The sequence below is a fragment of the Gopherus evgoodei genome, chromosome 10, assembly GCF_007399415.2.
Source record: "Gopherus evgoodei ecotype Sinaloan lineage chromosome 10, rGopEvg1_v1.p, whole genome shotgun sequence".
Taxonomy (NCBI): Eukaryota; Metazoa; Chordata; order Testudines; family Testudinidae; genus Gopherus; species Gopherus evgoodei.
The window spans coordinates 36,320,670-36,334,571 of NC_044331.1; the positions used below are offsets into that span (position 1 = coordinate 36,320,670).

General features: G+C 49.3%; 1 protein-coding gene across 1 annotated transcript; it reads left to right on the forward strand.

The window, feature by feature from the left end:
- The first annotated feature begins 4,414 nt into the window (after window positions 1-4,414).
- ISL2 (ISL LIM homeobox 2) lies at window positions 4,415-13,121 on the forward strand. Its single transcript, XM_030578066.1, is given in 6 exon segments — window positions 4,415-4,570; window positions 4,572-4,702; window positions 5,185-5,447; window positions 8,747-9,030; window positions 10,281-10,448; window positions 12,337-13,121. Coding segments are annotated over 6 exon segments (1,107 nt in total). The 5' UTR covers window positions 4,415-4,426; the 3' UTR covers window positions 12,454-13,121.
- The last annotated feature ends 781 nt before the right edge of the window (window positions 13,122-13,902 follow it).

Sequence of the window (13,902 nt, forward strand, 5' to 3'; positions counted from 1 at the left end):
TTGGGAATGATGCATTGGTGTTTGAAACGCCGATCGTGTGGATGTTATCTTTACAGTTGATTATTGACCATAAATGATTAGTATGGTTCTTTACTCACCGGTGTTGTGTGACTACGTGGGTTCCGTCCTGTATCTCAAGGGGGAACTCCGTCCGTCTCAAACTCAAAGCTTTGTCACTAAGATTTGGTCCCTCCCTACGCTGGACGGGTGATTTACCTGCCCGGCAGATCTTCAGACTCTAGCAGATACCTCGGCTTTGTCACCGACTCGGGGTGTGTCTGTGTGTGTGCAGCAAGATCCAAACCCAGCGCGTGATGTTCTTACCTGTGGTTCCGTGGGCTGCCTCTTGAGCTAAAATCAGCACCAAGCCTTTGGCCAGCATTGTTATGTAGTTCGTTTCAAGCTAAGGGGAAAACGACATGCTGATGCGACTGGCAAGCCCTGCAACTCCCTCACCCCACCCCTGAGCTGTTTAGACCCCAAAAGTCCTGGTGACTGGCCCCTTTCACTACTGAAGCCTAGTCCTGCCCTTCTTTGGTTCAGAGTGCCGTTACTTGCCCCAAGTGTGAGTGAAGAGATGTTTTTACATCAAATCTCCTGCGGACCAGGTTTCTTTTGGATAATTCCTGATTTTAACCGTAGCGGATTTTTTAAAATATTAATTTCAGAGGAAATGTGGCAGGGGAAGGGCTAACTTCACCCAGAAACTGCCCCTTGGTGGCGATGTCAAAAGGCAGGAACTGGGGGTGATGTGTGATTTGAAGAGGGAAAAAAATCTGCATGATGTTTTAAGGGAGAGATGAATGGCTCAGCGCGGACCAAACTGGGCATCCCGACGCCTGACAAATACAGAATGAAACGGTGAGTCTGTATTTAGGAGCGATCGCAGCAAGAAGACAACACCCGCGCCTGTAGTAGGGTGGCAGTGCCTGTTTGCCCGGCTCATGGCAGGGCAATCTCTCTTGTCAGTGAGCTGCTCCAAAGGAGGCCCTGGGCAGCAAGCTTCCAAAGTGTTTGCAGGAACTGAAAACTTGAGGGGCCCTTACATTTCAAACCTGTCCGACCCAGCCCGCCCAAGCCCCTCTCCTTTGTCTTGCGGACCCGGTACACTTTCACTCATCATCTCTGTGGTCACTCAAGTGGCCACATTTCGATACACATTAGCACTCGGGTGCACCGAGGGTGTCTGCAGCAGAGCTGCCTCGGGGTGGACGCGGCTACGCTGAAAGCACCTTTAGCTCTGGTGGAGCCGGATGGTCAATCTTCGAGGAGACCGAGCGTTGGGTTTGCCAGCTGGCATCAACCTAGCGTCACAAAGCCAAACACCGCTCCTGAGCGGGAACAAACGTTGTATCAAGGCACCACTGCGGCTTGTTCAGATGGGAGACAGAAAGAGGAACACTGAGTACCTGTCATCTTTGTTTTGGCAACCCCCTTCCTTCTCCCTTTCCCAAACTGCAGATCTCGCTAGCGGCTCCGTACAGGAGGGGAAACATGCACCTTGCCAAACCTGCCAGCTAACTAGCCCGGGTATTCCTTAAGGGTGCCGCAGCCTTGCAAGCCCGGTCCATGAATATTGGGGATGATACTGTTCGGGCAGGAGCGAGTTAAAAGGGACATTAACAATGGAATGTCCCTGCTAGCAGATCACTTAAAGCAATACAGCCTCGCCCTGTGAGCTCCAGTCCTGAATTATTAATACAATTTCATGTTACATCAATGCGCCTTCTTGAAGATTAGAGCTTTATTAAGCTTGGCGACAAGTTTTAACCGATTAGCCATTCTCCCAGTAGAGGTCCTTCTATCCGAGTGAAATGCAGACCCTGGCTTTGGAAACCAGACAGTGGGGACCGTGTGAAGGGAGTTTAAACGTGAAAAGAGAACAGAAATGCAATGAAACGTCAACTGACTGACAAGTCACATTAACTCCAAGATCGCGGTAACAGGTTTCTGTGGGGTGGTCACCTCTACCCCCCAAATAAACAATTGGATACTTCTTTGAACTGCAAATAGGGCACCTAATATAGAGGGATGTTGCAAATGGAAATTAATCAGAGTAAAAAAGATTTTCTAAGAAGCCCCCTTAAATATTTGTTTTATGCAAAGAATTTTCCAAGTTGCAGGTTAAAAAAAAAAAAAAAGAAGGCTCCGTGCAGAAATTGTGGAGTTGTGAACTGTGGCTGTTCAGCCCTGTGATTATTTAAGCAGCTTTTCAGCACATTATAAGGGCACATTCCCTCCAGCCCCTTTCCTCTGGGGAGAGGATTTTCAAAGATCAAAAGAGAGCCACACGTTTGCAGCTAGTCACCGAAAGGGCTGATAAATTCTGGTGATAGTTTGCCGTCATGAATTGCTCAAGAGACACCGTGACTGAAAGCTGCAATATAGACCGTAAAAACTTCCTCAAGAAAAGATTAGTTCAATAGGCTTTTCAATTAAACAATCTGCCCAAAATAATATGTGCTAAAATAGTGGCTCATATCACTGTCTCCATCGGTATTTCTACAACTAATACAATTAAACAACAAAATGTTAAAAACAGAATGAAAAATTAGAGGCTCTTCCTATCAGAAATGTATTTTTAATTACAAATTGGTGTTAATAAAAGGGAAAGAATAACGGATCGATAGGATAGCTACAGTAATACCAGCTACAATGTTCGTTAGTTTCTTATGATCACCTTTGATCTGAGAAATAAACTAAATTTAAAATAAATTGTTGGGCAAGATGGGATGAAATTAGAGGTGCAATGTATTATTCTGTTTAAAATATCTATCAAGCTCCTGTCAGGTTCAAGAGCAAGATCCCAGCTAATTTTTCTGCCTTTCTTTTTCCTCCAACAAATACATTAATAAGGTTCACATGTAAATGTCACATGCAGAAGCACCTTTTGTGGGCACTCGTCTTGCACCGCAACATAAAATAGGTTTAAATAATACACAAAGCATAAAAACAAATACAGACTAACATAGTATAGTAATGCGTTACTGAAATAAACCCAGAGTCATTCTTGGGATGTTAAGATAAAACCGTTTGAATTCGATTTTAAAATACTCGAGCGAGCTGGTTTGATTTAAACACAAGGCGAAACATACTTCATCACCAGAGGGAGATTTTTAGTAATTAATCCGGAAAGGAGAAAGTCTCATTCCAATAGGAGTGAGGGCTGGGGGCATGTCTGGATTTCGGCTCTCACACAAGTGTAATAATCACCTCTTGAATGGAAAGCTCTGAAGCAGATTGGAGGAGCGGTTCTGCTGGCTAGAAGGGACTCTCAGACCAGGTAAACAGTGAGGGAACTGCTGCTTCTTCAAGCGTGGGGGGACCTGAGCGAGAAAGAATCTTTGTGTGTTTCACGGCGTTCCGCGTTCCATTGTTCACTCCTGGCCAATCAATTCGCTCCCTCTCCATAGCTTCCAATCGCCTCTGGGGGCTGCTCTGGCGGCCTGGTGAAGTCACTGCTCCCCCGCTCCCTTCAAGCGGGCTGATGCGTGCTGACGTCATGTTGCGTATGGGACAGGGCAGGCTGCACATTCCAACTCCTCCAGGCTGGAGTAGTTAGTTAGCAAACAGCAGGCACTGGGCAGGCAGCCTGCGCTTTCTGCATCATAACACTTTGCACACATCTCTTTCTGCATGGTGGATATTATTTTTCATTATCCTTTTCTGGGTGCTATGGGGGATCATTCCAAGAGTAAGTTGATCTTCGATCTGAATGATACTTGTAAATATTTACTTGAAACGTTTAAGTTGATTCTACAAGTGGTTTATTTACAGAGATACTTCTAGAGACCATTATAAAATCGTGCATTTTTGTAAACGATGATTATTTTTGCTCTTGCACAATTTATTGCTTTTTGTTATTTTTTAAATTAAAAGCTATTTTATCTTGTTGTGTCACGATCTCGGGCTGCAGAATTCGTTGTTTCTTTTTTTCTTTTTAAAGACTAAATAAATGTTTTGTTGAGGTTTGCTCCTTGGATGCCTTTTAGCCTAATAGCTCAGGCATTCGTCATTAATTATTAATATATACAATAAGAAAAATGCAAAGAGGAAAAGAAGAACCTAGTTGTTGCTGTTGTTCTTTAAATAAGACGAATAATAAATGCCCATGAAATAACCGGCAGATAAAGTTCATCTGATTTTCCATTGTGTTTAACTATCTTCCAGTTCTATATTTTCCAACCTTTATCCCAGTATGTACACCTACCAATTGCTTCTGTAAAATTTCCTTGCAGTTCAGGTATGGAGAATAGTTGATTGCTGCAGTTTATCGATTTCACCTTTCTTCTTTCTTTCTTCTTTCTTTTCTTTCTTTCTTTCTTTCTTTCTTTCTTTCTTTCTTTCTTTCTTTCTTCTTTTCTTTCTTTCTTTCCATTGCCGACCTATACTAGAGAATGTCTCCCTAATTACGAATGCCTCTGTGATGCAGTCCTTTGAGACAGTTTTGATTAGAAATGAGATGCCTCCAGTATACGTTCTAAATTTCCTCTGCTCATTTCCACTGGTAGAAAAGCCCGGAATTGCCATGTGTGTGGGCTGTGGGAGTCAGATCCATGACCAGTACATACCTGAAGGTCTCCCCGGACCTCGAGTGGCATGCAGCATGTCTCAAATGCGCTGAATGCAGCCAGTACTTGGATGAAACCTGCACTTGTTTTGTGAGAGATGGCAAGACATACTGTAAAAGGGATTATATCAGGTGATTCAAAAAGCTCTTTATCTATTTAAAAAAAAACTTTCCTCCGACCGATTTCTTAAGAGCTAATTTAAAGAGCTCCCCATCTGTGAAATCGCACCTCCCCCTGCTTGTTAAAGGAGGGAGCCAATACTTCTGTAATCAGGACAAATTACGTTCCTGTTTATTTGGCTTTGGAGACAGGAAGTTATTAAAAATTGATACAACCAAACAAGAATATTAATATAACCATCATGTCGGCGAGCAAGAGGCAGTATTGAGCTGCGCATTCCCTAATGCCTGTTACAGAAAAATGTGGGTAAGGGGAAATTTTCCTATTGACCCGGGCCCCCTTATCGAATTGAATGAGTGGGTCAGATTTGTTACGCAGAGAGCAGAGGGGACCCTCTGGGTTTCACAGCCGAGGTGATTAATCACTGGGGAGGTTGAGCTGGGATCAGTGGGGTGATCGTGTAGTAGCTTCATGGCCCTTTCTCTCCCGGCAGGTTATTCGGCATAAAGTGTGCAAAGTGCAAGGTGGGATTCAGCAGCAGTGATCTGGTGATGAGAGCCCGAGAGAACGTGTATCACATCGAATGTTTCCGCTGCTCTGTCTGCAGCCGGCAGCTCCTGCCCGGGGATGAGTTCTCTCTACGGGACCACGAGCTGCTCTGTCGGGCCGACCACGGCCTTCTGCTGGACAGGAGCTCGGTGGAGAGTCCCAGGAGCCCCGGCCATTTACAGAGCACCAGAGGCCTGCATCTATCAGGTAAAGGAGCAACAGATCTGCCAGGCGCTGGGGCCCACCTGGGGGTGTGAGATCATCAGCTAGCTCGGTAAATACGGGGCATGGACACACACACCCCGGGTAGTGTTATCCCTGGGGTACAATGCCATGCACTGTACAAACTGCTGTAGCCCTGTGTCTGGGATCTGGCTAGACTGATAGATGTATGAATAATTTCTATCTAATCTCGCCTCTGCCTATTAACGCGGCAGGGACATTTATATCTTTAGCTGTCCCTCTTATATGCCTACAGAAAACACATCTGTTATCTCCACCACGATGTGCTGAGTTATGGAGGCCTAGGAGGTTTGGCCAGAGACTCCGCAGTTTTTAAGTGTTTCCCACCTGGCCCCACACTGGGAACCTCTCCCCCGCCCCCCCTTCCGTCTCCTCCGTGTAGGCCTCTTTCTTCTGCGTCTGGGGAGTGGGAGGGACTGGACGCTGCAGGCCACTTGCCAGGGATACGTGAGGTTCTGTGCACACCCAGAAGAGGAGAGGGAGAGGCAGGCTGGGCGAGGGCAGAGCGGGGGTGGCTGGAGGCAACTGAGAAGGGAATCGAAGTAGCTTCGGGGCTGGGCGAGCGTTATAGAGGCCAGGAGGCTGAATATCGAGCTCCAAGTAGCTGCTGCCAAACAAAACCAAACCAGCGCACCTGGAGGGGGGAGGGAGGTGGGACTCAATGAGGCCAGCCAGTCGGGCAGGGGAGAGGGACTGCGACAGCCCTGGGTACCCAAGGGAGCAGCAGCGGATTCGTGGGAAAAGCTAGAGGAACATGGCAGAGCCGGGGAGCGACTAGATAGCCTGTTCTAGACACTGCAGTGATGCCAAGAGGCAGGGGAGAGGATCTCAGCCAGGACAGGAGGCTAGAGAGATGGCTGTCCCCTTGGGGTGAGGCCCAGTGCCATTTAACCAGCCTTCATCCGCAATAAGCGCCAAACCCTGCTGGCTCCCAACCCCAAGGCAGTTCTGCTCAGATATTAGGGTGATGGGCTCTGGCCCCAGGAGACTAGCTCGACAGATGGATCTGCAGCGTTTGGCCCTAACTCCAGCTCCAGAGGCAGTCCCATAATGTGTAGGCGAGCACACAGGAGCGGGAAGACACGTCCAAACAACGACTGCGCTTGGGAGGTTTTGGAATAAGGGGGCTTCAGCCAAGGCATCCTGAACTGCCCCGGCAACAGGCTACGAAGCGCTCGCTAACCGCGGGACAGCCCCGGCGGTGGTCCTGGCGCGTTCAGTGTGAACTGGACTAGAGCTCGAGCGGTGTGAGTACGAGAGAGCCGGGGCTGCTTCCCCAGTCACTGCACACTGGGGCAGCTTTCTATCATTCAGGGGAAGAAAGTCAGCTAGGATGAGGGTATATTTTCGTGCACAATCTGTGCTTTTCCTAGGCTGCCTCCTTTCCTGCGGGAATAATAGCCCCGCGCCTGCACTCCATTCTCCCGCTGGTTTAGGCCATGGATTAGTTCGTCTGGTTTGTTTCAAGAAGGGTGAGTTTTCACTCCTCGGAAACGAAATCATGTGGATTTTAAAAATATTGAGCTGCAAAAGTTAAAAAAAACAAAAACAAACCACCCCTGCTAACACCAACATTGAGTATGAAGGGAACCGAAACGAGATTATTCCTCTGTTCAGAGAGAAATTAATCGTAGAAACAAAACAAACACCGTTTGCAAGAAGCCGAGATCCGATGGAGAAAGGGTGGCAGACCTGGTTTCGATTGTCTATTTTGAGGTGTATTGGTGCTGGCTGATTAGGATCTATGTATATCGAGATTATACGGCGGTCATGGGGCTGCGGCTCGATAAAGATTCTAGCCTGGTCCTTTTTTGGCTACTCTGCTCACGATGTTTTTGAATGATAATTATTGACTCATTGTAGTTAACTAGTTAACGATCGCAGCAAGCCGGCGTTTCCCCTTCTGGGGGCGATTTTATACCGCCCGTGTTATTGATTATTAAGGACGCTCTATATTGACTTCTTCCTGTCAGCCGCGTGAGAAGTGCTCCTATTTGCACTGTTTTCCAGTAGAAATCCCGGCTAAGGGTTGTTTCCCGGAGTACTCCCCCCCACCCCCGGAAAGCTGTGCAGATCCTACAGTTCCCAGGGCATGGAAGAAGCGCGGAGATTAATGGACAGGGTCACAATTGCTGGCTAGTTAGCACTTCAGCACCTCTTCTCCTGATTATCCGGCTGGTTCTGCTCCGCTCGGGGGCACCGGTCAGGGCAGTTCGCCCCAGCTGTTTGATTGAACGGTTTTTAACTCTGGGAGGTTCCCCAGGCCCTGCAACAGGCCGCGCTGGGTGGTTGGGTGAGCGAAGCCGGCCCTGATTAGATCCCTGGGAAATTTGCACTTGATATACAATCTAATGGTCAAATCTCAGGGGCAAAATGCCCGTTTGGAATAATTAATATGGGGGGCGGGGGGTTATTTATCCAGCCTGTAACCCCCACGCGGGCTTTCCCTGTGAAATGTCCTGCTCGACAGAGTCACTTTCTCCCCCGATTTCCCAGTCGGGAAGCGGCGCGGTGCTGGGCCGGACCTAGCCGCTGAGTGCAGGGAAGCTCTGGCTCGGAGCCCCGGTTAACTGAGTCTCGGGGCGATTTTCCTCCTACCTCACTTGTATTTGTTCGCCCTGTTTGCAAGAACCCCAGCTGCCAGAGCCTGTTTCTGGGGGTGGCGGCAGCAGCTTCCTCCAGTGCCTGGTGGGCTGTAAAGTACCGACCCCCCACCCCCCTTGAGTGCTGGGCTGAGCCCTGGTATCCCTGCCTTGCAATGTGTGTGATTCCGAGTCTCCCTGTTGCCTACTCGGCTGGGGAAGCAGGAACCGCTTCCGCCACCGTAGAGTGGCTCGTACAACTCCCTGCCTGGCTGTACTGGGAGGGGGGGCAGCTTCGGCTTGGGCTGCGGGTAGGAATGGCCTTTTATCTCAGAGGAGACGCAGGCCGCACCGGCTCAGGAGCCCTGGGCCTTGCAAGCTAATCTCCCAGGCTGCATTTAGTGCAGAGGCTTAGCTGCAGCCCCTCGCTTCAGGGAAGCCCCTAGCAGGGATTCCGCCCCCCGGGACCCCTCAGAGTTTATCCTGCGGGGGGCTTCACTGCAGCAGGGGAGGGTGCCTGCCTGCGATTCTCTGCGCCATGAACACAGGCCGGGCCAGAGATCACTATACATCCGTCCCCACGCTGCCTTCGCGGCCTGGCTGAGGCTAGGGGCTCCCCGGGAAGGGGCTCAGACCCCAGCGCTAACTGGAATTGGTCGCTTTCCCCTCGCCCTGCTGCAGACTCCGTGCCCGGCCGCCAGCCCTCTCTCCGGCCCCACGTGCACAAGCAGACGGAGAAGACCACCCGCGTCCGGACGGTGCTGAACGAGAAGCAGCTGCACACGCTGCGGACCTGCTATGCGGCCAACCCGCGGCCGGACGCGCTGATGAAGGAGCAGCTAGTGGAGATGACCGGCTTGAGCCCCAGAGTCATCCGGGTCTGGTTCCAGAACAAGCGCTGCAAGGACAAGAAGAAATCCATCCTGATGAAGCAGCTGCAGCAGCAGCAGCACAGCGACAAGACAGTAAGAGCAGAGCATCTCTTTCCACCCACCAGGCGGGGGCCATTTTGCAGGAGGGAACGGTTCTCCCTGTAGTTCCGGAGGACTCCTGGCCTTGGCCCTTGATTTTCCCCCCAGTATTACTCACATGGAAATATCTGGTGGAGAAAATATCTGTGTGGGTGCGTGACAGCCCAGCCCTGGGGTATTTGTACAGGACATCCCCTCTGCTCCACGCTCCCTTTTATGGGATAAACCAGATCCCAGGGACCAATTCTATATTTACACAATTCCTAAAATCCACAGAAATGTTTGTATGGATTAAAAACAAAAATCCAATAGTAAAGATGTGTTAAATGAATGAATGCAACCCGCAGAAGTGAAACGGGCTACAAATTGACCAGAAACCAAAAGTGAAACAGACTAGCCTGAGAGACGTGTACAGAGTAAACACACAGCAGGAATAGGGACCAGCGAGCTAGATTTAACAAAAATCGTTCCGCTTTAATAATCTACGGGTTTGTTGGCTACATAAAGCGATTTAGTTTTTAAAATGCATGAATTGTTATTATGAACCTGGCCGTGACCCATTAAGATATTTCGGGGTTAAGTTAAAGCTGTTCTGTCATGACAGACACTTACATCTTGCACTCCGGACATTGTTCAAAACGATAAAAAAATAACGCTCAACCCAAAGGGAAAGTGCTCTTAGGTGCTGAAACAAACACCCTTCTGGGGTGATTTGATAACTTCTTGGGAGAGCCCTGAGTATTGGTTTGACCCTTTTCTTCTCGGGTGCTCGGTTACAGCCAAATCATGACAAGCTGATAATAATTGTGCAAGTGAAATCCCGGACCGAGATGGTACGTTGGGTCCGTGAGCCTGCAGGAGAGCCCAGGGGAGGCACTGAAAACGAAACCCGGAGCAATGACTCTCCAGCTCCGTTCGTGTTGGGATCGGGTAGAACCAAGGGCCCGGGCCCTGCTCCCCTCGGAGCGCCTGCCGCGAGCAGCAGGTGGAGCCGAGGGGTTGCAGGGTTCTCGGCAGGAGGGAGGACAGGTCCCCGCACCTGGCGCTTCCACGGGCCCAGGGAGCGCAGCGCTGGGGCTGGCTCCAGGAGGAGGCCAGCCGCTGTTGTAGAAAATCAGGACCGCTCTTGGGTTGGGAGAACCGCGCCCTGGCGCTGACTCCTGCGGCCCCTGCAATGCCCCGGGCCGCGCCCGACACCGCAGAGCCCGCCCGGCTGAGACTTTGCTGCTTGTCTCCCCCTCTAGAGTCTGCAGGGCCTGACCGGGACCCCCCTGGTGGCCGGGAGCCCCATCCGCCATGAGAGCGCCGTGCAAGGCAACGCGGTGGAGGTCCAGACCTACCAGCCCCCGTGGAAAGCGCTCAGTGAATTCGCACTGCAGAGCGACCTGGACCAACCTGCCTTCCAGCAGCTGGTAAGAGGCCGCTCAGCTCGGCTCGGCTGCGGGAGCGGGTCCCTCCGCCTGCTCTTTATTTACTACTCCCAGAGCTTGATCACCGCACTCCCTCCTGCTCCTTGGAGCGTCACGTCCGCGAAGGTTCCCAGCTCCCACTGACATCACTAGAAGTTAGGAGCCGAAGTGCATCCGGGGATCCCTGTGCCTAGATTTTTGGGGGGTTGACAGTCACCCAGTGCCCGGAGGAGGAATGGTTCAGGAGCTCTAGCAGCGCACACTTCCATTTCCCTTGGTCCAGTTCGATGTGAATTAGAGAAAAGGGCTGTTCCCATGGGAGCTCAGCCCAAGGCAGCCCCTGAACACAGGCTTTCTTGGCAACGGAATCTGAATGGTAATCCCCCCTCCCCGCACTTAGACTGTAAGCTCTCTGGGGCAGGAGCTCTGATCCACAGCAGGGCAACAGAAACGTTAAACGGCCAGGAGACCAGTAATGATAGAAAGGAGCTTAGAGATAGACACGTGTGCCTGGTGCGTGCCCATTTCAGCGGTTCCCCGCACCCTTTGGCAAGGGAATAGGAAGTGTCCTTATTAACGAACAAACCAAAACACCCAGTTCCTTGGCACTTGGAAAAAGACAGCGAGAGAAATTCCCCGGGACAAATCAGCTAGTGGTTTATAAATGACCATGTGTTAGTAAACAGTTACAAGGGGCCAGATCCGGACCTTCTGACTCCGGAATTTCTCATTCCTAGTTAGACGCTGAAATTCTCTCTAGACGGGCAAAAGCGGCACTGATGTCAATGGAAATTGGGTGAGGATTCCAGGGGCTGGGCCACGGGCGCTCTGGGTTTTAACACTCCCGCTCCGATGCCCAGCCCGCGCTAACTTTTCTCTGAGCCGGGTGTTTGTGGAGGAGAATCTGCCGCCGAAAAAGCAGCGGAGGAAGCCCCCCGTTAATGTACTCCTCCGCTAGGATGTTTTAGCAGATAATCAAAAATTAATCTTGTGTTATGTTTAGTTAATATAATGGGAAAGTGAGACGGGAGTGCTGTATGAATAATTAAACGGTCATTGACTAGCATTGGAAGAGCGAATTGATGAAATATGCTGCACATACATCACCCTGTGATATGTGGAGCCCAGCACTGCGCAACTGCCCCTGGACCATTGCCTAGTCTGAAATTAACTTCGAAAAGTCTAGCAGATTTCTTAATGGGCAGGAGAGCCTCCTCCCATTGCAAAGTCATCCCCGGGGGTTGCAGTAGGAGTGTGCAGCACCACTGAGCTGGAGAGATCTGTTTGCCCTAGTGCCCAATAGGATTCCGCCAGGAGGAGGAGAGAATTCTCTCAAGGACGCCTGGGTTCTCATCAGCTTGGTTTGTGTAGTTAGTTATCGGTAATCATGTCCTATCCTTGTATGAAGGATGAGATTTGTTTTGCCAGCACAAGCCCTGCCTGGCAGAGGGGCGCTGTGGTTTGAATGTGGACGAGAGGAGGAATGAAGGGACCTGCGGGTTGTGTAAGCCCCTGACACTAGGTGTTTATGGCATTACTCTGAACAGGATGGAGGGGTTCTTTAGCCTTGGGCATCCCTGCTTGCGTAGGTCGAGGCTCGGTTTAGAACAAGTGTTATTTAAACATGTTTGAACTAAAACGTGTACAGACCCTGGGGGAGACAGGGTATGTTGTGTTTTAGCTGCTTCTGTGCTGCAGGTGAATCTTAGCTAGTTTTTAAACCCTGCCTTGCACTTGATGCTAGAGTATTTTTTTAGCAGCGTCTGATTAAAACGGGTTAACACGATTAAAAAAACCTTCCCCCAGTCTAGATAAGGCAGGGATTGAGGGCTCTGAATTCTGCTCACATCGCTCTCACCCATCTCCCCCCTCCCTTTCCTCTCCCCCCCAGGTATCCTTTTCCGAATCTGGCTCATTGGGTAACTCTTCTGGCAGCGATGTGACCTCCTTGTCTTCCCAGTTACCTGACACCCCCAACAGCATGGTACCCAGTCCTGTGGAGACGTGAGACCAGCACACCCCCCAGCGGATTTGGACTTTCGCATGCTCCTGCTCCCTGCATGAGACAAGCCCAGCCTCAGGCTGGCCCAGAGCTCCAAACAAAACTTTTTATAAAAATATTATTTAAAAACAAACAAAAATATGTATTGACTGCCAAAAAGCACCAGGATTCTAGCTGCCTTCACCAGACTGGAGAGAACTCCCCCCCTCCCCTTATTTTTTTCCTTGCGGATTTTTTGTTCTCCCCAGAGGAAACGTGGATTTACTAAAATTAGCCCCCAAATCACGTACTGTATAATGGTAGTTTGTACATTTTTTTTCGTTTTCCTTTTTGGAAGAAAAAAGGATCTTTTGTGTCTTCCTAGGATTGTTGGAAGCCAGTTAAATCATCTCAGCTCGATATTGTCTTTTGAGTAGTCATCTCCATCCCAGTGTCTCTCACAGCACCACATGAGTGAGATCATTCCACACTCCGCATTATCACTGACTTGAGAACCTTGTCCTGTTTTGGGTGGGGGGAAAGGAAACCCCCCCCCCAAGCCGCATGATTGCTGGAAAACGTATATATGGAAATGAGACGTTTATTGAAAATGTTAAGTTATCTTATGGACGGAGGACAAATTGTTTGAGCCTATAAAGAACAAAAGTAAGTTATTGTTATTTATTGTCAGAGCAGCAGTTAATAGTGGGATTAATATTTTGATTTTAATAAAAAATAACCTAATTGGAAAGTGCTGCAACTTGTGTGTATTGTTACCCAGCTCTGCCGGGTGAAGAATAAAGAGACACCAAGGGTGAAAATTCCACGGAAATAATTCTGAGGGGCCATCCTTGAAAACAAATCTGCGGCTCGAAATTACCAGCCGGAATCGAAATGGTCCAAGTAGAAACAAGATAGAGAAATGATCTCTTCTGCCATGGTCAGAGGCTTTAAAGGAATACACGGAACAGCAGGGATCAGTGTTGCTAGAACTCCGAGTAATACTGAGCTAATCAAACTAGCCACGTTCATCGAAGGGCATTATTTATAACTGTTTTCTTATCAATGTGTATTAAAAAAACACCCTGGTTTGGATTTTGGTTGATATTAAAAGGAAAAGCTGAATTGCCCCCCCCCCCAACCCCCGGTCATGATTGTATAATGTAATCGAGTTGCCTTCCTGAATCGTGGCACTACATGTTAAAGCAGCCTGTCTGCTATCACAGGGTATTTTTAAATTAGAAAATAAAATTATTCCCAGTTTCAAGCTGAACCACTTTTCAAAACCCCAGAGCAAGCCGCCCTTCGTCCAGTGCATCCCTGGTGAACACGTGCGTTTTCCCAGCTGTAAGAGACAGAGATTTCATCTCCTGGGCAGGGCTGGCTGAAGTTCTGCTTCTCTTTGCAGCTTCTTATTTCAGCTCATACTCAATTGCCAGCGGCTGAGGTTGTCCCTACAAATCTATTAAACGTAGC